At 41.9% G+C, this 21,291-nt stretch overlaps 1 protein-coding gene across 1 annotated transcript; it reads right to left on the bottom strand.

Moving 5' to 3' along the window:
• Positions 1-157: 157 nt before the first annotated feature.
• LOC130929265 (uncharacterized) lies at positions 158-21,291 on the bottom strand. The gene is made up of 17 exons (XM_057856341.1): positions 21,134-21,291; positions 20,898-21,061; positions 20,792-20,816; positions 20,591-20,704; positions 20,369-20,506; positions 20,173-20,276; positions 19,768-19,888; positions 19,042-19,649; positions 14,452-14,515; positions 14,138-14,298; positions 4,858-4,882; positions 4,676-4,789; positions 4,472-4,603; positions 4,124-4,407; positions 2,216-2,333; positions 1,953-2,140; positions 158-725 (listed from the first exon to the last, which is right to left on the bottom strand). Exons 1-17 carry the CDS (start codon positions 21,189-21,191, stop codon positions 303-305), a joined length of 2,841 nt encoding a protein of 946 aa, XP_057712324.1. The 5' UTR covers positions 21,192-21,291; the 3' UTR covers positions 158-302.

Here is a 21,291-nt window from a genome sequence, read left to right as displayed (position 1 = left end):
AATGTGTGTCTCTGTCACGTGTTCACATGTTGACAGTTCAGTTGACGGTAACTTTGTGTTCAAGGACTCCGACCTCACAAAACAAGCAGCAGCTCTGTTTGTTTGTTTTATTTGCAGAGGGTCTGCTCTTGATGCCAACCAAATAAGAACCATACTATTCTTCATCAAGGTCTTTAATTCATGTTGCTTAAAGGAAATACTCCATTCATGCATGCACACACTTTTCTAGTGTTTATTTATGGCTTTGAGAAATACACAGATTCATAAGATTTTATTTTGCAGTCTTTTAAGATGTTTCTATCTTACAAATAAAGCCTCTTGAATGTTCCTGGGTGCCTCCTAACCCTACCCAGACTCGTGTCTTTGCGCATCAACAACTTCATGATATAACGGATCCATTTGGTAAATTTTGATACTTGAGTGTAGACGCCATATTTGCCATCTCTTGCGCAGCCTTCACCCCAACTCACTACACCAGTGACAAAATAAGTGTTTTTGTACTCCGTAACATGTGGCCCGCCACTGTCTCCTCGGCAGGAATCCATAGCTTTATTGTCGTAGCCTGCGCAGAACATGTGCGCTGAGATACGAAAACTGCTAGATTCTTTACAAGTTTGTTGCGGCACGTAAGGTACAGACAGACGCTGCAGGATGGGGGATGTGTCCAGATTTTCACCGAGACGGCCAAAACCACTTACCATCCCGTCCTGTTGTTTCATGAGAACCTGCAAGGACAAGTTGAAGCCTGATTCACATACAGTAACCCTAGTGGGTGAAACAAAAGGCCAGGGGTGAAAGTGGCTAGAATTTCTTTCGGGAACTCCCCGACGTGAAAGCCGCCACGGAGCCAGAAATTTTGTTTATTTATTTTCATCTTCTTGGGGGGGGTTCAAACTTCCTAAAACTACTGAAATGCAAAGAAAACTGTTTTGGCACAGTTATTTCTATAACACATACAAAAACTGATTTTTATTCAAAATTGTATTTTTTCAATGATTTGCAAAATAAAAGTTAACAAAAACAGCAATAACCCCAACTTCCATCTCCTATTTTTTTTTCCTCACATACTAAATGACAAATCTAATTTTTAACTACTTAAGAACATCGGGTATGTATTAAAATTGAAGTTATTGTAAACATTAACTTTTGCTTTTTAAAAAAAAAAAAAAAAAATTTAAATAAAGATATAATTAACAAACATTCAGAAAAATAAGTACAAATTACTTATATTATGCAGAGTGACATGGAATATATTTTGAAGATCACACAAACATTGACTTTTTTTTTTAAATCATAAGGAAATAAGTAGACTAAAATAAAAGTCCAAAGTGCACATTGATAGTTAAGATGTTCTGAACCTCCCCAATTGCCCTTTTTTTGTCACATCAATTCAATGAACTTTTTTTTTTTTTTTTTTTCCTGCTGTTCCAGAAAACATACACATTTGAACCAATCAGAGCTAACTATCTCTGCTGATCACATGTCAGTATGTAAGCCAATTGAACGGATAAATGAGTCCGGGCATTTTGCTTTGCTGCGTGCATTTGCACGTTGTCATGACTCGTCATCGTCAGACTCCGATAACTACAGCAGCTGGGGAAACCTCCATGCCGTCCGAGGAAGAAAATAATAAATATCGGTGGAAACAGGTTACGCTACACAAGCACTTTATTATGCTTGTTGTTAACACATGTGTATGTAAATCTGATGTTGGTACAGTGTTTTCTTCTTGGAGATGAAATGCATGTGTGGCAGCTTAGCTTTTTTTTTTTCTATATAGCGTTTTGACAGTTGCCGTCATATTTTTGGAATCAAAGCACCGTGTACTGGACAGCATTCCAGCCTTGAATCCTATACCGGAACTGCGTTCTGGCCCTGAATTTCACACCGGAACTGCGTTCCTGACCGTTCTGGCCCACTTTCACCCCAGCAAAAGGCAGGTATGCACTCACGTTCTCAGCAAAATCCGGCTCAGGGAGGCAGGCTGGCAGGATGTACCTGGAAAACTTGATGGGTGTGGCCAGTTTGAGGATCGCAATGTCATTGTGAAAAGTGTCCGAGCGGTACAGCTTGTGCGTTAGTGCGGTCTCCAGATAGTGGGTGGATTCAGTCCCCTCGTGAACTCTTACGTCAAACTCACCTGGATGGACAGAAATTATGCCATTTTTACCACTAAAACATTCAGAGGTAAAACTGATTGGTCAGTCGCACCCACCCAGCCTCACAGTGATAAAACTCGTGTGGTTCAGGCAGTGCGCCGCCGTTAAGATTATGTATTCATTGAGGATGGTACCACCGCAAAACCCTACGTTGTGTTCATCGATGAGAAGTGCCTAAATTGATGAAATACAAGAAAAAAATGTAGTTACTTTTCTACATAGAGAAGCAATTGGCGCTGCAATCCTGACATGAAGTGTGAAATGATGGAATTCAATTTGGAAGTGTTACTGGATGTGACTAAGAAACATTACTCAGTTAGTGAAATGTGTTGCTTGTCTTATTTTAAAGAAACCAGAAACCACATCATGTTTCGTTTGAGTGAAATTGTCCTACAATGGGGCAAATAAGTATTTAGTCAACCACTAATTGTGCAAGTTCTCCCACTTGAAAATATTAGAGAGGCCTGTAATCGTCAACATGTGTAAACCTCAACCATGAGAGACAGAATGTGGAGAAGAAAAAAAAACAGAAAATCACATTGTTTGATTTTTAAAGAATATATTTGCAAATCATGGTGGAAAATAAGTATTTGGTCAATACCAAAAGTTCATCTCAATACTTTGTTATGTACCCATTGTTGGCAATAACGGAGGCCAAACATTTTCTGTAACTCTTCACAAGCTTTTCACACACTGTTGCTGGCATTTTGGCCCATTCCTCCATGCAGATCTCCTCTAGAGCAGTGATGTTTTGGGGCTGTCGTTGGGCAACACAGACATTCAACTCCCTCCTCACCCCGTAGCGTCAAAATGATAACAAGAACGGGTAGCAAAAATCCCAGAACCACACGAGGGGACCTAGTGAATGACATACAGAGAGCTGGGACCACAGTAACAAAGGCTGCTATCAGTAACAAAATGCGCCGCCAGGGACTCAAATCCTGCACTGCCAAACGTGTCCCCCTGCTGAAGAAAGTACACGTCCAGGCCCGTCTGCCGTTCGCTAGAGAGCATTTGGATGATCCAGAAGAGGACTGGGAGAATGTGTTATGGTCAGATGAAACCGAAATAGAACGTTTTGGTAGAAACACAGGTTCTCTTGTTTGGAGGAAAAAGATTACTCAATTGCACCATACCCACTGTGAAGCATGGGGGTGGAAACATCATGCTTTGGGGCTGTTTTTCTACAAAGGGACCCGGACGACGGATCTGTGTAAAGGAAAGAATGAATGGGGCCATGTATAGACAGATTTTGAGTGAAAATCTCCTTCCATCAGCAAGGGCATTGAAGATGAGACGTGGCTGCGTCTTTCAGCATGACAATGACCCCAAACACACAGCCAGGGCAGCAAAGGAGTGGCTTCGTAAGAAGCATTTCAAGGTCCTGGAATGGCCTAGCCAGTCTCCAGATCTCAACCCCATAGAAAATCTGTGGAGGTAGTTGAAAGTCCGTGTTGCTCAACGGCAGCCCCAAAACATCACTGCTCTTGAAGAGATCTGCATGGAGGAATGGGCCAAAATACCAGCAACACTGTGTGAAAAGTTTGTGAAGAGTTACAGAAAACGTTTGGCCTCCGTTATTGCCAACAAAGGGAACATAACAAAGTATTGAGATGAACTTTTGGTATTGACCAAATACTTTTTTTCCACCATGATTTGCAAATAAATTCTTTAAAAATCAAACATTGTGATTTTCTGTGTTTTTTTTTTCTCCACATTCTGTCTCTCATGGTTGAGGTTTACCCGTGGTGACAATTACAGGCCTCTCTAATATTTCCAAGTGGGAGAACTTGCACAATTAGTGGTTGACTAAATACTTATTTGCCCCACTGTATGTGAGTAGGAATTGAATGCATCTGCCCATCCAGCTCAACACTGGATTTAAAACTGAGTGAGCAGTCAAGTTTGCATGCAAGGGCTTTGTGAATCACGTCATGGTATCCCAGCTGATCGATTACCTATACCTGCCACGGACATTCTCCTGGTGGGCAGTCCTTTCCGTTGACGATGCGGGTCATTCCTGATACTTCATCGGAGATTTCTTCTTCCTCTACTTCTTTCTCCACTATTGGATCGCTACTGTTGCTGCCAGGGAGTGAGCTCTCTGGCAGACCGAAAGTGGAGGTGTTGCTGCCTTCAGCATGGGTCAGGTTGAGCCAGGTGGCATTTCCCTCTGTTATGTTTGGGCGCTGGTACCTGAAAACGGTCCTGGTTTTGCTGGCTATTAGGACGCCACATTTGAAGGGTTCTGCAAGAGGTTTGTGGCGTGAGAAGGCTGTATTAGAATGTGGCTCGTGTGGACTCTTGATTACCATTAGATTCACAGGACTTGTCATCAGAGGCCAGGTAATATCCATCAGCACACGAGCACTCAATATTTCCTTGCTCCACCTTGCAGAAGTGCTGGCAGCCTCCGTTTTGGTTCTCACAGAGCTGAGGAATAGCTGGAAGGAAACAGGACAGCGTTCAGATGGCTTGGAAACATGTTGGAAACTTTCAAATCGTTGCTTCCATACCAATTTCACAATTGGAACCTTGGTAGCCTTCGTAGCAGTAGCAGGTGTATCCACCAATCCCATCAACACAGCGTCCTCTGTGAGCGCATGGCTTCGAAAGACACGCGTCCCCATCTGCGGGTTGACCACATAACATTATGAATCAAACTAATCTCCCCAAATTTGCTGAAAATTCTTCTTACCCTTATATTTGTTCCAGAATTTTTCCTGAAAATTAGCAAGAAAAAAATAAAACAACATCAATTTCCGTAAAAGCGTAGCGTCGAGCAATTCAAGAAAAATCTCGTCTCAAAAAAATTATGTCACTAGACTATTTGAGGTAGCCACACCACAGTTTTAATTTTTGACAACTCCACACCCAATTCTGGTCCCTGTACACTCCCGATGTTAGTTGGCTACTGTACATGCCAGTGGACTAATGATAGCTGGCCAAAATTTGTCTTTATACTTAGGTTTGGTGGGACGGTTTTGTGACGTCATGTTGTACGATATAAGAGGGCAGCGGGGGCTGTTTTGGACGAGTTAGTTGGCATGACGGCAGGAAGGATGGAACTCATATCATTTTTTTACCTACGTTCTTCATTTCTACTGCTTTTTCCATCGATCGCTCAGTTGCTCTTTTGTTTGTATTTGATGTCAAGCCGTGGATTAATTTTTGTTGGATTAAATAACTAACATAAGGAGCGACGTGAGAGTGTTTCTTGGCTCGCTGTCTCGCGGTGAAGAGGAAGACGAAGAGGATAGTGTCAGATTGAAGGGCTTTTCGTTGTGGATTCTACAGTCAACTAGCTAAAATAAAGACTATGTCAGCATACAAACAGCAGCAGCAGCTGTCTGGACTGGATTAATTTGAATTCAGTCTTGCCACAGTTACATTTAAAATGTAAATTGATTAGGGATTACACATTACTCATTTGAAAAAAATAACAATTCAATAATTTATTATTTGATTTTATAAGTAACTGAGTTACAGTGGGGCAAAAAAGTATTTAGTCAACCACCAATTGTGCAAGTTCTCCCACTTGAAAAGATTAGAGAGGCCTGTAATTGTCAACATGGGTAAACCTCAACCATGAGAGACAGAATGTGGGGGAAAAAAAACAACAGAAAATCACATTGTTTGATGTTTAAAGAATTTATTTCCAAATTAGAGTGGAAAATAAGTATTTGGTCCCCTACAAACAAGCAAGATTTCTGGCTGTAAAAGAGGTCTAACTTCTTCTGACGAGGTCTAACGAGGCTCCACTCTTTACCTGTATTAATGGCACCTGTTTTAACTCATCATAGGTATAAAAGACACCTGTCCACAATCTCAGTCAGTCACACTCCAAACTCCAGTATGGCCAAGACCAAAGAGCTGTCGAAGGACACCGGAGACAAAATTGTAGACCTGCACCAGGCTGGGAAGACTGAATCTGCAATAGGTAAAACGCTTGGGGTAAAGAAATCAACTGTGGGAGCAATTATTAGAAAATAGAAGATATACAAGATCACTGATAATCTCCCTCGATCTGGGGCTCCATGCAAGATCTCACCCCGTGGCGTCAAAATGATAACAAGAACGGTGAGCAAAAATCCCAGAACCACACGGGGGGACCTAGTGAATGACCTACAGAGAGCTGGGACCACAGTAACAAAGGCTACTATCAGTAACACAATGCGCCGCCAGGGACTCAAATCCTGCACTGCCAGACGTGTCCCCCTGCTGAAGCCAGTACACGTCCAGGCCCGTCTGCGGTTCACTAGAAAGCATTTGGATGATCCAGAAGACGACTGGGAGAATGTGTTATGGTCAGATGAAACCAAAATGGAAGTTTTTGGTAGAAACACAGGTTCTCGTGTTTGGAGGAGAAAGAATACTGAATTTCATCCGAAGAACACCATACCCACTGTGAAGCATGGGGGTGGAAACATCATGCTTTGGGGCTGTTTTCTGCAAAGGGACCAAGAGGACTGATCTGTGTAAAGGAAAGAATGAATGGGGCCATGTATCGAGAGATTTTAAGTGAAAATCTCCTTCAATCAGCAAGGGCATTGAAGATGAGACGTGGCTGGGTCTTTCAGCATGACAATGATCCCAAATACACAGCTGGGGCAACAAAGGAGTGGCTTCGTAAGAAGCATTTCAAGGTCCTGGAATGGCCTAGCAAGTCTCCAGATCCCAACCCCATAGAAAATCTGTGAAGTGAGTTGAAAGTCCGTGTTGCCCAACGACAGCCCCAAAACATCACTGCTCTAGAAGAGATCTGCATGGAGGAATGGGCCAAAATACCAGCAACAGTGTGTGAAAAGCTTGTGAAGGGTTACAGAAAATGTTTGGCCTCCGTTATTGCCAACAAAGTGTACATAACAATGTATTGAGATGAACTTTTAATATTGACCAAATATTTTTTTCCACCATGATTTGCAAATAAATTCTTTAAAAATCAAACAATGCGATTTTCTGTTTTTTTATTTCCCACATTCTGTCTCTCATGGTTGAGGTTTACCCATGTTGACAATTACAGGCCTCTCTAATATTTTCAAGTGGGAGAACTTGCACAATTAGTGGTTGACGAAATACATATTTGCCCCACTGTAGATCACAAGTAATTTTGAAATTATTTTCAGGAGGCTCAAATATAAATGACCACTGTATTCTTTCTAATACACACTTTATTGCAGGGGTCTCCAAATCGGTCCTCAAGGACCACTTTGGATCCTGTTTTTTGTTCCAACCGATAAGGTTTCTTCTAAAACAAGCAGCTCTTGACTGCAATCAAATGATTAAACTTGTAAAACACCAGATTGGTAAAAAATGCTGTCCTTTTTTAGTGGGAATGAACCCACTCGCCGTTTGTGGAATAGTTTGGAGATCTCTGCTTTATTGCATCTTCCATTACCTGGCGCGACTTGCTCTGTTAGTTTAACTTTGCTGTGCTGGGATTCTAAATGTTTCTTCATGTTTGAAAGTTTCCTGAGCAGGATAACATCTTGTGGCCAGCACAGAGTGCATACAGTAGATCTTTATATTGTAACATTGGATTGCATTTGTTCTGTAAGTCACTGGGTGGACTTGTTGAACACTGTATTTTCCGTGTTGTTCCTAAACACATCACGCAGCGGTTGTTTTTGCGTCACTACGGCCCAAAGTAGCTGTGCTCATCTACGGATGCTACATTATTGTTATACAGTATTTGGCTGGAACAAAGATAACAAAACAAAGATAGTGGTTGTGTTTCCCTTTTAAGAATGTGCATCTCTCTCTAGTCAGGTTATTCCATCTAGGCTCTCTGACAATGTCTATAGACCCTACCCACGTGACGTCACAGCTCCGCTCTCCTGAATGGTACCGCCCACTTGTCCGTCAAAACATAGTGTTAACCTGTTACGGCTACGTACATTTCTCCTATTTACGGCGTGTTTTTCTGCTCCTTAACATTAATAATCAAAATGGTGAAGGCGTGTGTGGCTGTTGGTTGCACTAACAGAGAAGATGGAAGGAGAGACTTGAAGTTTTACCGTATTCCGAGGGATCCAAAGAGGAGAGCGAAATGGACGGCTGCAATTCGACGTGAAAACTGGGCACCAAAAAATCACCACAGACTATGTAGTAGTCATTTTATATCCGGTAAGATGCATTTAAGATATACTTAGGGGGTTTTGGGCTGACAAATAACCACAATTAAGATCATTGCGAGGCTAATCGCTGACAACATACGACGTAGTACGACATAGTTTCAAATTCAAGATGTTTGTGACTTCCCTTTCTTCCACCATCGTTATTTTTTGAATAATATTTAGCTGGTACCAAGTGAAAGAAACTGGCCTCGTCTACGGAGCTGACAAATAACCACAATTAAGATCATTGCGAGGCTAATCGCCGACAACATACGACGTAGTACGACATAGTTTCAAATTCAAGATGTTTGTGACTTCCCTTTCTTCCACCATCGTTATTTTTTTGAATAATATTTAGCTGGTACCAAGTGAAAGAAACTGGCCTCGTCTACGGGGCTGACAAATAACCACAATTAAGATCATTGCTAGGCTAATCGCCGACAACATACACGTATGTATGTCGTGAGAGTGCTATCGCTAAACCATATAAACATTAAAAGCCTTAACTCCATTGACAAACGACATGAAATACATTAGACTTGACAGTGGATGTTAGCAATAACAAAAGATTTTGAATTGAAAATTTCGTAACTCACCTTTCCAAGCACAAGATAGATTCCTGCCGAGTTTTCGTGGACGAGGACCTGCTTCACCCAACCAGCAACGAAGTATTTATATGCTTCCAAGCTCTTGAAGTTTTTCATATTTTCGTGAGAATAGGCTGATTTAGTGTGGACAAGATAATTGTAAATATCTGCGTAGCAGATGTCAGGCAGACAGGGCGAAGACAGTGGGTCGAAAAACATCGATTTGGGCATCAAATATGGATCTGGCGACTGTATAGAACGAAGCTTTTCCTCATAACGCCTTTTATGCAACAGATCCAGTGAGTTTGCGGCATCAGAAAGCACCGGGTCTTCCATGAAATGCATTTTAAATTCCGCCATCAATTGAAAACAATGCTAATACAGAGTCAAAATGACGGACAAGTGGGCGGAACCATACAGCGAGCACGTGGTTTTGTGACGTAGGTGGGTAGGGTCTATACACCAATTACGCCATCGCGAGCCCCTTAAAGGCCCCACAGTGCCATGTTGCGTTTACGTACAATGTACGTTCCAATTGCAGCACAAGAGAGCACTAATGAAACAATACAAGCTACATGTGCCTCTGAGAAGTTTATTTTTTATTTAGAAAAAAAAAATCTGAACCGTGCAGTCATATGACCAATGTTGTCAGTAATACTTTACTAAGTAACGCGTTATTGTAATCTGATTACCTTCTTCATACACTTCATTACCTATTGACGTGACACTTCGTCATTCTTTGCGTCACGTCTTATCATAGGGGCCCGAGCTTCATTTAGTAATAGTCGAAGACGGCACACACTCATGTCGGATTTAAGCTTGGATTTTTGAAGAACTACGAAAGCTGTACCGCATACAAACAGGAAGGATTGTCTCAGGAGTGATTTGTTCGAGGATTCAAGGTAAATATATTTTTCGTACCATGCATGCATTTTGAAACGTTGTGAAAAAAATCAATAAGAGAATGGGAACTGCTACGGCATTGGCGTCATTCTTCGACATATATATGTAAAATAAATGCGCAACTGCCCGTGTTTTTGCTCTTTTAACAAAGAATCGAGACAGTTTTACGTCCATATCTATAAAGAAATTCAGCGATTTAAGCATTTATTCACAAGAATTTTTAACGGAAAAAGCCACTGTGGCAGCCCCCTTATCATACGAAAGAGCTAACAGACTAGCATCATTCTTCGCCATAGTTACGTAAAATACATGCTACCTGCGCGGTTTCTTTTGCTTTTAACCAAGAATCGAGACTGTTTTCCATATCTATAATGAATTCAAGGATTTAAGCATTTCTTCACAAGAATTTCAACGTAAAACACTCTTTGCTGTGGACTTAAAGAAGAGCCGCACATTCGCCATAATTAAGTGAAATAAATACTACCTGGACGGTTTCTTTTGCTTTTAACCAAGAATCGAAACTGTTTTGGTTCCCTATCTATAAAGAAGGGCTATCTCATACGCATTTTATATTTGTTTATTTAGATTTTATACTTGGAAGTCAGATTTTAACTTATCAGGCACTGCAAAGGGAAATGCTCAAAGGCATAGTCCAATATTCATTTATTTGCAATATTCTATGTGCAATACTTATTCACCTGCAATATTCAAAGCCTTAACTGTCAAACTGCTGCTACTTCGATTATTTTCACTGCCTGAACATAGAGCTATCTCATACACTTTTTATATTTGTTTATTTAGATTTTATACTTGGAAGTCACTTTTGAGATTTCAACTTATCATCACTGCAAAGGGAAGTGCTCCACAATTTCATTGTACAACTGTATAATGACAATAAAGGACTATTCTATTCTATAAAAAGTTGTGATTGTATATAAAATGTATTGGTAATCTAGTTAGATATTATAATTGATTCTGCATGCTTTCCTCAAGTATTAAGTTTCTGATGTGAAAATTGAGTGATTTATTAGCTCTTGAAAACATGCAGTAAATAAAAGAAAATGTTTGTATTTTGGGCAAAGACTTATATGTTAAATATTGCTCTTGATCCTGAAAATATAGGAGACTATCTCTGCATTTGGTGATTTTTGTGCATCTAGTGTAAAATCTGACAATTTTTTAGCCATTTTAAGTTTATACTTATATAAAAAAATAATTAATCGGGATTTCATTGGGGAATAACTTTGAATTTTTTGATGCCACCGCTCATGGAGACTAATATATGGCTAAGGCAGGTGCCTGTTTTGGTTTTAGGTCGGTAGCAGCTTTGGTTTTGAAAACATTTGAATTTGTTTTTGAAAATAGGCCCCCTACAAATCGACCCCGTTTCCCATGTCATGTCAATAGGTTATGAAGTCTATGCTTTCTTTCAGTAGTGAGCAATCTAACGCGTTCATTTTTTCAAAACCAGTAATCTGATTAAATTTGTTTCATTAGTGTCTGTAAGTTACTATTTTGTTATTGCCTCATAATGTACAGTATGTAGAATTAAGAAGTCATGTAAAAAGTGCGTTTTGAATAGAAAATGTAAGAAAGGTTCGCACGACGCGTTCGTTTCAATGTTAACCGCTCATAGTCACTTCCTGTTTTGATCTCGAGTCACACGCGGTAAGCGTTTTGGGACGCGTGAGGATCACGGGTGCACATTCGAGCCGAGTGCAGCCACCTGTTGAGATGTGACCCCAGTTACGCTTATGGCCCCCAGAAGACCAGGGTCAGCCCTGCTCACTGATTACGTTAATTTGTTGGTAGTAGCTGTAAGTGGACTAAAATATTTTGCACCTTTTAAGAGAATGATCCCCACAATGTAATATGTTGGGGAATTGTCATTTAAAATAATTTTTTAAAAATTTATGTTATCTATACATTTGATATAATTTATGACACTAATGGCCCTCCCTCCTTGGGCCCAAAGTAGTCAGTAGTCACACCCCATGACCAAGGTTATCCTCTCAATGCTACCGGATGTCAATCAAATATCAACAGTGGTTTGTATGGTGTGAATTAAGTACAAAATGATGGGTTTCTTTCAATTGGAAAATTTAGCATTATTTTACAGCCACTTTCATTCCGGTAAAGAGGGCTGTGAGAGAATTTATTCATGCTTAAAACACAAACATTATATATTATACATTGAATGCTTTTGTTATGCTTGCATGAGAACATTATAGCATAGAGTATCATTGTTAGAACAATCTGTTGTAATCTTTTTGAGTGGGCCTTCTCATAGCCTTGACGATTGTAGACGGAGTCAATATGCCCAAATATGGACTGTCATGTTCCTGTTGTTTCCAATATGCCCTGAATGAGTACAATATAGCAACTATGGCTGATAAAACTTCTTCCTGGCCACAGCTGCTGATTCAAGGTTATAGCTAAAGGTGGATTTTCCCCTATGAGAGATGTTTTTCTGTAACTTGAGATGTTTTTACTAACTTTCGATTTCGTTTCTACGGTGTCAACCCATAAATAGAGGCATGTCCTGTATCTCTCTTTTGTCCACATGCGGAGGGGCGCTTTGTGTGTTACTCCGCGTCTGTACCCGTGATATATCATGTTATATAAAAATCTTCGAAGAAGGCAATCCTTGGCTGTTTGATTCATCATTCTCATTTTGAGCTATATTTTGGTATTTTTCTCGGGGTTCAAACTGAACTTCCCTGACAAGGGCCAACCGCTTTTTTTTTTTTTTTTACCAGCATCTTTTTGTAATTTATATATGTAAATACACTGATCAAGTTTTGCAGTACGGTATTCAAGCCAGAAATGTCAAGCTTATTTTGAATTTTTCGCTATTCGTGTGGAAAAAGCAAGAGCCCATCCCAGCTGAACACACTAAAGCAGATAACATACGATCTTACCTGAAACTAAATTAGGAAACACAATAATATGGTGTGTTGGTTGGGGGGGGGGGGGGGGGCGTGTGTGTGTCTGTGTGTGTTAAAGGGTATGACAACACCTGGGGAAATGCTAATATTCCATCATTTATCCATCCACGCATGCCTTTTGAATTCATATCATGCCACTTCGTGTAATTACACACATCGCAACACCAAGAAAATGGTAGAAACTAGGTCGATTGTCAAGCTAAAACGACCCGCCCCCGAGATGCCGGAAATCTAGCATATTGTGTGCGTGACGTCACTATAAGGAAACAACCGGCTCAGTGCTTAGTACTGAATGCCGGGGATGATGGCGGACAATTTTGTTTCTAGTTGCAGCGACGAATCCGACGTAACGAACATTCTTCTAATGGTGACGAGGAGAGTTATGAACCTTTCTTTGGTGTTTTGGGTTATCAATTTGAGCCCAAACGAAAGCCAATGCAGCCTAATGAAAGGATCATTGAGGGGAGCAATCACACTGATGAAACACCGGCGGCAACAGAAACACCGAATGGTTTGTTTTGCATTTCTTTTTGTGAAGCTGATACACCGTGACCGCAAAATAAAGTAATGTATAGAATAATTATCATTTAATGTGCTATCATCGGTTTTCGCTCTGCCAACCGACACAAATATGAATGGTATTAGAGGATTTGTTCTATATATTTTACAAGCAATAATTTATACATGTGCCCAGTCCTATATCCAATGCGTGATATGTTTTTTATTATAAAAGAGAACTCACCCTGGCCATTTCCCACTTCCCATTTTGCTTTGCATGGGGTGGTGGGGTGGTCTCATCAGAGCCACTCATCGTCCTCTTTCTTGCTATCTCGGGACATTTAGGCGTGTAGGTGGGCACCGCATCTGCTTTCAGCAGCAATTTATTAGCAAAACCTGATTTCATTTGTCCATAGTTCGTATAGCTTTCAGGTGTAAAATGCGCACTACACAAAACCGTGCTGGAGGCTGGGTCTGCAAAATTTGCCCCCTTAGCACTGACGAACTTTACTCATCGTCTGCGTAGTCCAGCTCTTTTTCTCGCATTCGAGAACTCATGGGTACTACATTGCGACAAATGGCTATTTGTAAACCACATAGCATGACAGGTTTGAACCATTTTAGCGATTTTTTTGATAAAACACGAACGCAACTCTCTCGTCGATAAACAACGATGGCACCTGCCTCGACCTTTTGTTTCCTTGTTATGACGTCTCCACCCCATTCGGCTGTTTCCGGAATACTTTCGGAAATGTTCGTAATTTTCGATCTATTTTTGATAATTGCTCATGAATGCGATTTTTTTTTTGTTAACTTTATCAATATTTGTTATCTTGCCACATAACGGTTCTATTGATATCTCACAGCCCCTTAGTGTTTTCATACCCTTTAAGATAATTTGTTTGAGTTTCAAGAATTTAGTATACAGTTTTATCTGTATCTTCAAAAATCTCCCGAGCTTCCTCCCAGGTGCAACGTTCCTCATTACATTCACGCTCCATGTTGCCTTGCTTGAGCTCCTCCAAGAATTGATTGGCTCGTCTGGGCCGAACCAACACCTCGTTGGCCTCCTTGGTGCCCAGGAACACTGATGATGACGAGAAAATTACATCTTAACATTTTACGTCTTAGCATAACATCTTGGTATGCATGTTTATTTGGACTGGCGAGTTAAAATAATGAAATCATGATCTTTCCATTTTTACTTGGCAATAGACAATCAACAAATGAGTAAGTGTACGTGCTTTTAGAATAGGGTAGGAAGACACAGAGTACTCAGAGAAAATCAGTTTGCATTGGAATCCCTATTCTCAGAAGTGTGAGGCAGATGTGTTAAGCACAAGTCCACTGTGCTGCCTTAACCTAACCAAAATCCGATTCAGTTCTGTAACTATTCATCTGAGCCTCTAATGTAATTTTCCATTTGCCAATAGAAAATTGAAAGAATTAATGACGCTCAGAAAGGTTTTGAGAAATATTGTGATTGAATATTCATCAGGTGTGGTGTACTGACGTCACTCTAAACATTCTAGACATTCACACAAACTAACCTCAATACCCCCACCCCGCCGCCTTCCCCTTCCCATCTATCGTCCTTTGTCATTGAACATACCGTGAGCGGTGGCCAGGTGAAAAAACAGCGCGCCAAGTGATAAGCCGCCAAAACAAAACATGGCGTCGGGTAGTTAGTTGCTAGAAGAAGCTCCTAGTGGCGCAGGGATGATATGAAGTCTGAATACAGAGCAAGGGAAAGCAAGGGAGGCCGATGACCTCTGTGGGGGAGGAAGGGGTGTCAACTTGTTCAAGTGGACCCATCTGGATGGGAGGGGACTTCTTCGTCAAAATGTTTTACATACTGTACGACTACCATATGTAGGGGTCCGAGACTCACGCTTGAAAAAGGAATGTTATGAATGTTAGACCTGCAGCGAGGAATGAAAGAAACTACTTTTAAAAATAATTGATAAAACAATGTCACATCCCACGCACCTTAAAAAAAAATCACAGGCCGAGCTGTACAGTGTTCAGGCTGACCGGATAGATATGTTGTTGATGCTTCTGTTGAGCAAAGTTGGGCACTTACCATTTGTTTTGGTAACTTATCTCCTTCTTGTCTTCGTGTTCCCTTTCTGTCAGTTTTTGTTGACTAAATACAATTTGATTGGAACCTGCTGTTGTGCGAGAAAGTCCTTCATGTTTGTGCTGATTGGCCAGAACATTTAGAATACTGTTAGCTCCTTAGCATTCTCGCTGCCACGTCCTTATCACTTCTTATCAGAAACTGCTGTTTTTGTAGTTGTTTTAAAGGATGTTAATGTTGTTTAATTCTGTTTCTCCTTGTCAGGTCAAGTGTTACTTGAAACGTTGTTTTTACACTTAGTTGTTTGTAAATATGTTTTTACATTATTATGGAGAATCAACCAAGTTCACTCGCTTCTGCTAGCACACACCTGGTCAATCAAGGTCAATCCGCGCACAAGCCCGTTTGTGTCGAATTCATGTTTTAATATGAACTTTTTGAAATTTTTAACCAGGTTTCATGAGAGATTGAATGTTTCTACAGTGGGGCAAATAAGTATTTAGTCAACCACCAACTGTGCAAGTTCTCCTACTTGAAAAGATTAGAGAGGCCTGTAATTGTCAACATGGGTAAACCTCAACCATGAGTGAGAGAATATGGGGGAAAAAACAGAAAATCACATTGTTTGATTTTTAAAGAATTTATTTCCAAATTAGAGTGGAAAATAAGTATTTGGCCACCTACAAACAAGTAAGATTTCTGGCTGTCAAAGAGGTCTAACTTCTTCTAACGAGGTCTAACGAGGCCCCACTCGTTACCTGTATTAATGGCGCCTTTTTTTTTTTTTTTAACTCATTATCGGTATAAAAGACACCTGTCCACAACTCAGTCAGTCACACTCCAAACTCCACTATGGCCAAGACCAAAGAGCTGTCGAAGGACACCAGAGACAAAATTGGAGACCTGCACCAAGCTGGAAAGACTGAATCTGCAATAGGTAAAACGCTTGGTGTAAAGAAATCAACTGTGGGAGCAATTATTAGAAAATGAAAGACTTACAAGACCACTGATAATCTCCCTCGATCTGGGGCTCCATGCAAGATCTCACCCTGTGGCGTCAAAATGATAACAAGAACGGTGAGCGAAAATCCCAGAACCACACGGGGTGACCTAGTGAATGACCTACAGAGAGCTGGGACCACAGTAACAAAGGCTACTATCAGTAACACAATGGGCCGCCAGGGACTCAAATCCTGCACTGCCAGACGTGTCCCCCTGCTGAAGCCAGTACACGTCCAGGCCCGTCTTCGGTTCACTAGAGAGCATTTAGATGATCCAGAAGACGACTGAGAGAATGTGTTATGGTCAGATGAAACCAAAATAGAACTTTTTGGTAGAAACACAGGTTCTCGTGTTTGGAGGAGAAAGAATACTGAATTGCATCCGAAGAACACCATACCCTCTGTGAAGCATGGGGGTGGTAACATCATGCTTCGGGGCTGTTTTCCTGCAAAGGGACCAGGACGACTGATCTGTTCAAAGGAAAGAATGAATGGGGTCATCTATCGAGAGATTTTGAGTGAAAATCTTCCATCAGCAAGGGCATTGAAGATGAGACGTGGCTGGGTCTTTCAGCACGACAATGATCCCAAACACACAGCCAGGGCAACAAAGGAGTGGCTTTGTAAGAAGCATTTCAAGGTCCTGGAGTGGCCTAGCCAGTCTCCAGATCTCAACCCCATAGAAAATTTGTGGCGGGAGTTGAAAGTCCATGCTGCCCAACGACAGCCCCAAAACATCACTGCTCTAGGGGAGATCTGCTTGGAGGAATGGGCCAAAATACCAGCAACGGTGTGTGATAAGCTTGTGAAGAGTTACAGAAAAGGTTTGGCCTCCGTTATTGCCAACAAAGGGAACATAACAAAGTATTGAGATTAACTTTTGGTATTGACCAAATACTTATTTTCCACCATGATTTGCAAATAAATTCTTTAAAAATCAAACAATGTGATTTTCTGTTTTCCCCCCCCCCACATTCTGTCTCTCATGGTTGAGGTTTACCCATGTTGACAATTACAGGCCTCTCTAATATTTTCAAGTGGGAGAACTTGCACAATTAGTGGTTGACTAAATACTTATTTGCCCCACTTGATAGGCAGTACAATAGACCTAATGATGAGCACACCTCCCTTTCTGATCCTCTGTTGTGTGGGGTTTTTTCCTTGCACAAATGGTGCAAATGGCTCCCTTTCAGAAAAAGACGACTAAATCACAGGTGTCAAACCGAGTCCACAAATGGCCTAGTGGGTGCAGGTTTTCCTTCCAACTTTTGAAGAGGAAACCCTTTTATCAATCTGTTTTCTTACAAGTGTAATCAGGTGATTGCAGTCAGGTTTGGCATGTTTCAGCAAAAACCTCATTGGTCAAACTGTCTGTGCATTTTCAGTTGGAACAAAAACCAGGACCCACTAGGCCAGAATTGGGTAAACTATTCCACAAAAGGCCGCAGTGGTTGCAGGTTTCCGTTCCAACCCGTCAAGAGGAAAACCTTTTCACCAATCTGGTGTCTTACAAGCACAATCAGTTGATCGCAGCCAGGTGCTTCTTGTTTCAGCAAAAACCTAATTGGTCAAACTGTCTGTGCATTTTCAGTTGGAACAAAAACCAGGACCCACTTGGCCAGAATTGGGTAAACTATTCCACAAAGGGCCGCAGTGGGTGAAGGTTTCCGTTCCAACCCATCAAGAGGAAAAGCTTTTCACCAATCCGGTGTCTTGCAAGCACAATCAGTTGATCGCAGTCAGATGCTTCCTATGTCAGCAAAAACCTCATTGGTTAAGCTGTCTGTGCATTTTCAGTTGGAACAAAAACCAGGACCCACTAGGCCAGAATTGGGCAAACTATTCCACAAAGGGCTGCAGTGGTTGCAGGTTTCCGTTCCAACCCATCAAGAGGAAAACCTTTTCACCAATCTGGTGTCTTGCACGCACAATCAGTTGATCGCAGTCAGGTGCTTCTTGTTTCAGCAAAAACCTCCTTGGTCAAACTGTCTGTACATTTTCAGTTGGAACATAAACCAGGACCCACTAGGCCAGAATTGGGCAAACTATTCCGCAAAGGGCCGTAGTGGGTGAAGGTTTCCGTTCCAACCCATCAAGAGGAAACCTTTTCACCAATCTGGTGTCTTGCACTCACAATCAGTTGATCGCAGTCAAGTGCTTCTTGTTTCAGCAGAAAACTCATTGGTCAAACTGTCTGTGCAGTGTCAGTTGGTACAAAAACCAGGACCCACTCGGCCATGGGTGGGCAAACTATTACCCAAAGGGCTGCAGTGGGTGCGGGTTTCCGTTCCAACCCATCAAGAGGAAACCAATCACTAATCTGGTGTCTTGCAAGCGCAATAAGTTGATTGCAGTCAGGTGCTTCTTGTTTCAGCAGAAATGTTATTGGTTAAACTGTCTGTGCTAAATCAGTTGGAACAAAAACCAGGACCCACTGTGGCCCTTGAGGACCGGTTTCCCCACCCCTGCACTAGGCTTTTTGTGGAATCAGTTTGACACCTGTGCTCTAAATGAGCAATCGATATGAATAGGAGTGTTAATGTTTGTCTATATTATGTACTCTTCCTATGATTGGCTGGAATCAAGTGCAGCTGTGCTAGGCTCCAACACGCTTGTAATGTTAATGTTAACAAGCACGATAGAAAAGACATCCATAAATGTTTTTTTTTAATTTCAGACCTTGGAATTTTTTATCCTTGACAACTTACAAGTCAAAGTAATTCACAGGAGACCTTCTTGATTGTTAAACTACTTTCTGTTGCAGCAAGTCAGGTGGCATCGTGGATAGGGGCGTGTTCTTTGACTCCACCCAGTCAACGAATTTGGCAATTTTGGCGTAAACGCCAAAATAACCTGGGATGGAGCAACCCCGCCCCCAACCAACCACACCTGAAAGGAAGTGGGTGGAACCAAATAAAGTAGTCAGTGGGCTCCCGTCGTCTCCACGGCAACTTTCCTGTTGACCCTCTAGGTAGCCAGCGCAAAGCATATTGTCGGTAAAGTTGAACTGTCCTCTCTGGGAGCACTGAGAGTTTTGGATGATGGGCACAGACAGCTTGCGGAGGATTGGGGAAGCGGACACACCACTGGATGCGGTGCTCTGCTCATTCCCTCCACTTGTCCTCTTGCCCCAGCCAGACACGGTGTGATAGCGCAGTAGCAAAAGTTCACGCTCTGCTAGGTCTTTAGTGGGCAGACAGACTGGTAGGACATGCCTATTAAGAGATGCCGCTCCACTCAGATGCAGAAGCGCAATGTCGCTGTCGCCCGTTGCGGGGTGGTAATCTTCATGAACAATCACAGTGGAAACAGAAATTCTTTGTTCTGTGTGGTCGTCTATGTCCAGGTTGTGTTCCCCTGGAAATAGTCAAAGTCAAGTCAAGAACCACATTCCTCTCACACTCCATTAAAAAAAAAATCTAGTCACTAAGGATGACTTCATTTGTTTCATACTATGCTATGATGATGTGCTCACCTGCCACCACAGTAAGTTTGTCAGGTTTGATTCCCTGTACACAGTGAGCTGCGGTAATGACCTGATCGGGACGGATCAGAACACCTCCGCAGTGACTGGCTCCATTCAACTGAATCAGAACCTGATAAGGGAAGAAATCTGTCACCAACATTGTCTATGAACGGTCGTCTGGGAACTGTGATTGACTAGAGCACCAAGAAAATGGTTACGTGCTTGGGCTCATTTAGCATCAGAACTTTAGTTCTTTGATTGGTGTGAATACTGAGCCATGGGACACTTTTTGACCTCTGTGGGATAACTGCACCATAAAATACTAGCATAAACACTGGAAATAAGCGCAAAAATCAGATATTACACTTGTGTTTTATCTTGACGTGACGACGCAGATTGTCTCTGATGACCTACCTGCCAGGGACACTCTCCTTTGGGGCAATGGTTGGCTCCCACAAGCCTTGTTTGTCCCGTTATGCTCTGATTCGTTGGTGCCAGTTGACCACATGGAAACTCCACTGAAAGGCAGAGAGAAATGTTACTGGGATTCATTTCATGTTCACTCTAACCAAACAAGCGTCAAATGACACTGAAGCCAAAAGATACTGACCCTGAGCAATGCATTGACGGCCATCTTCGCCCAGAATGTAGCCATCGGCACAGGAGCATTTGCGGCGCTTTCCTGAGCCATCGCAAAAATGCTGACACTCACCATTGTGGTAAGCACACTTGAGCGAGTCTTCAAATACTGAAAGAAAGCAATGAGGCAGCACAATTACCAATTATATCACCGCTCGTACAGTATTCATTGGGTTGTCGTTTACAGCCCTACCCATCTGGCACAAGCGTCCTTCAAATCCTTCAGCGCAGTTACACTGGAAGCTGGTCCCAACAGCGACACACACGCCATTGTTAAGACAGGGATTGACTCGGCAAGGTTCCCGACCTGACATCAGAATGATTCAGATCAACAGCAAAGGTCAGACAAAAGAGCAGAAACAAAACTTGGTCATTGGAACAAAGACGCACTTACGTTCATAAGTATCCCAGAATTGCCTCTGCGGGGGCAAAAAAACGGCACAAATTTTTGGTTAGGAAACACCTTATAAAAACAACAGATGTAAGATCACAAGTCTGACCGTCTGCGCATCGTTCTCAAACACTTCTCTGGCCTCCTCGTAGTCACAGATCTCCTCGATGCATTCCCTTTCCAGGTTGCCTTGCTTGAGTTCTTCCAAGAAACCAGAGTTTGCCCGCCGCCATCGGCTCAGCACAGCTTCGGCCTCTTTCTTCTCCACAAACACTGAATCCAAACAAATGGATCGCACACTTGGTTAAAATATTTTAGGCAAATTTTTGCGATAATGCGACAAACCTGCAGCTGCAGCGATGCCAAACAGCAGAATCAACAAAATGCAACTTCTCGCCAACATGATGTGTAGCGCTCAACTCCCAAAAACCAAGTTCGACATCTGCTTTTGGAAAGGCGGAGGCTTTATGCTACACCCCTAATGACCCTTACGACCCTCGGAC

This window comes from Corythoichthys intestinalis, chromosome 2 (assembly GCF_030265065.1).
Source record: "Corythoichthys intestinalis isolate RoL2023-P3 chromosome 2, ASM3026506v1, whole genome shotgun sequence".
Lineage (NCBI taxonomy): Eukaryota > Metazoa > Chordata > Actinopteri > Syngnathiformes > Syngnathidae > Corythoichthys > Corythoichthys intestinalis.
Note: the sequence above shows the minus strand (reverse complement) of the source record. Positions and strands in the feature narration are given on the sequence as shown.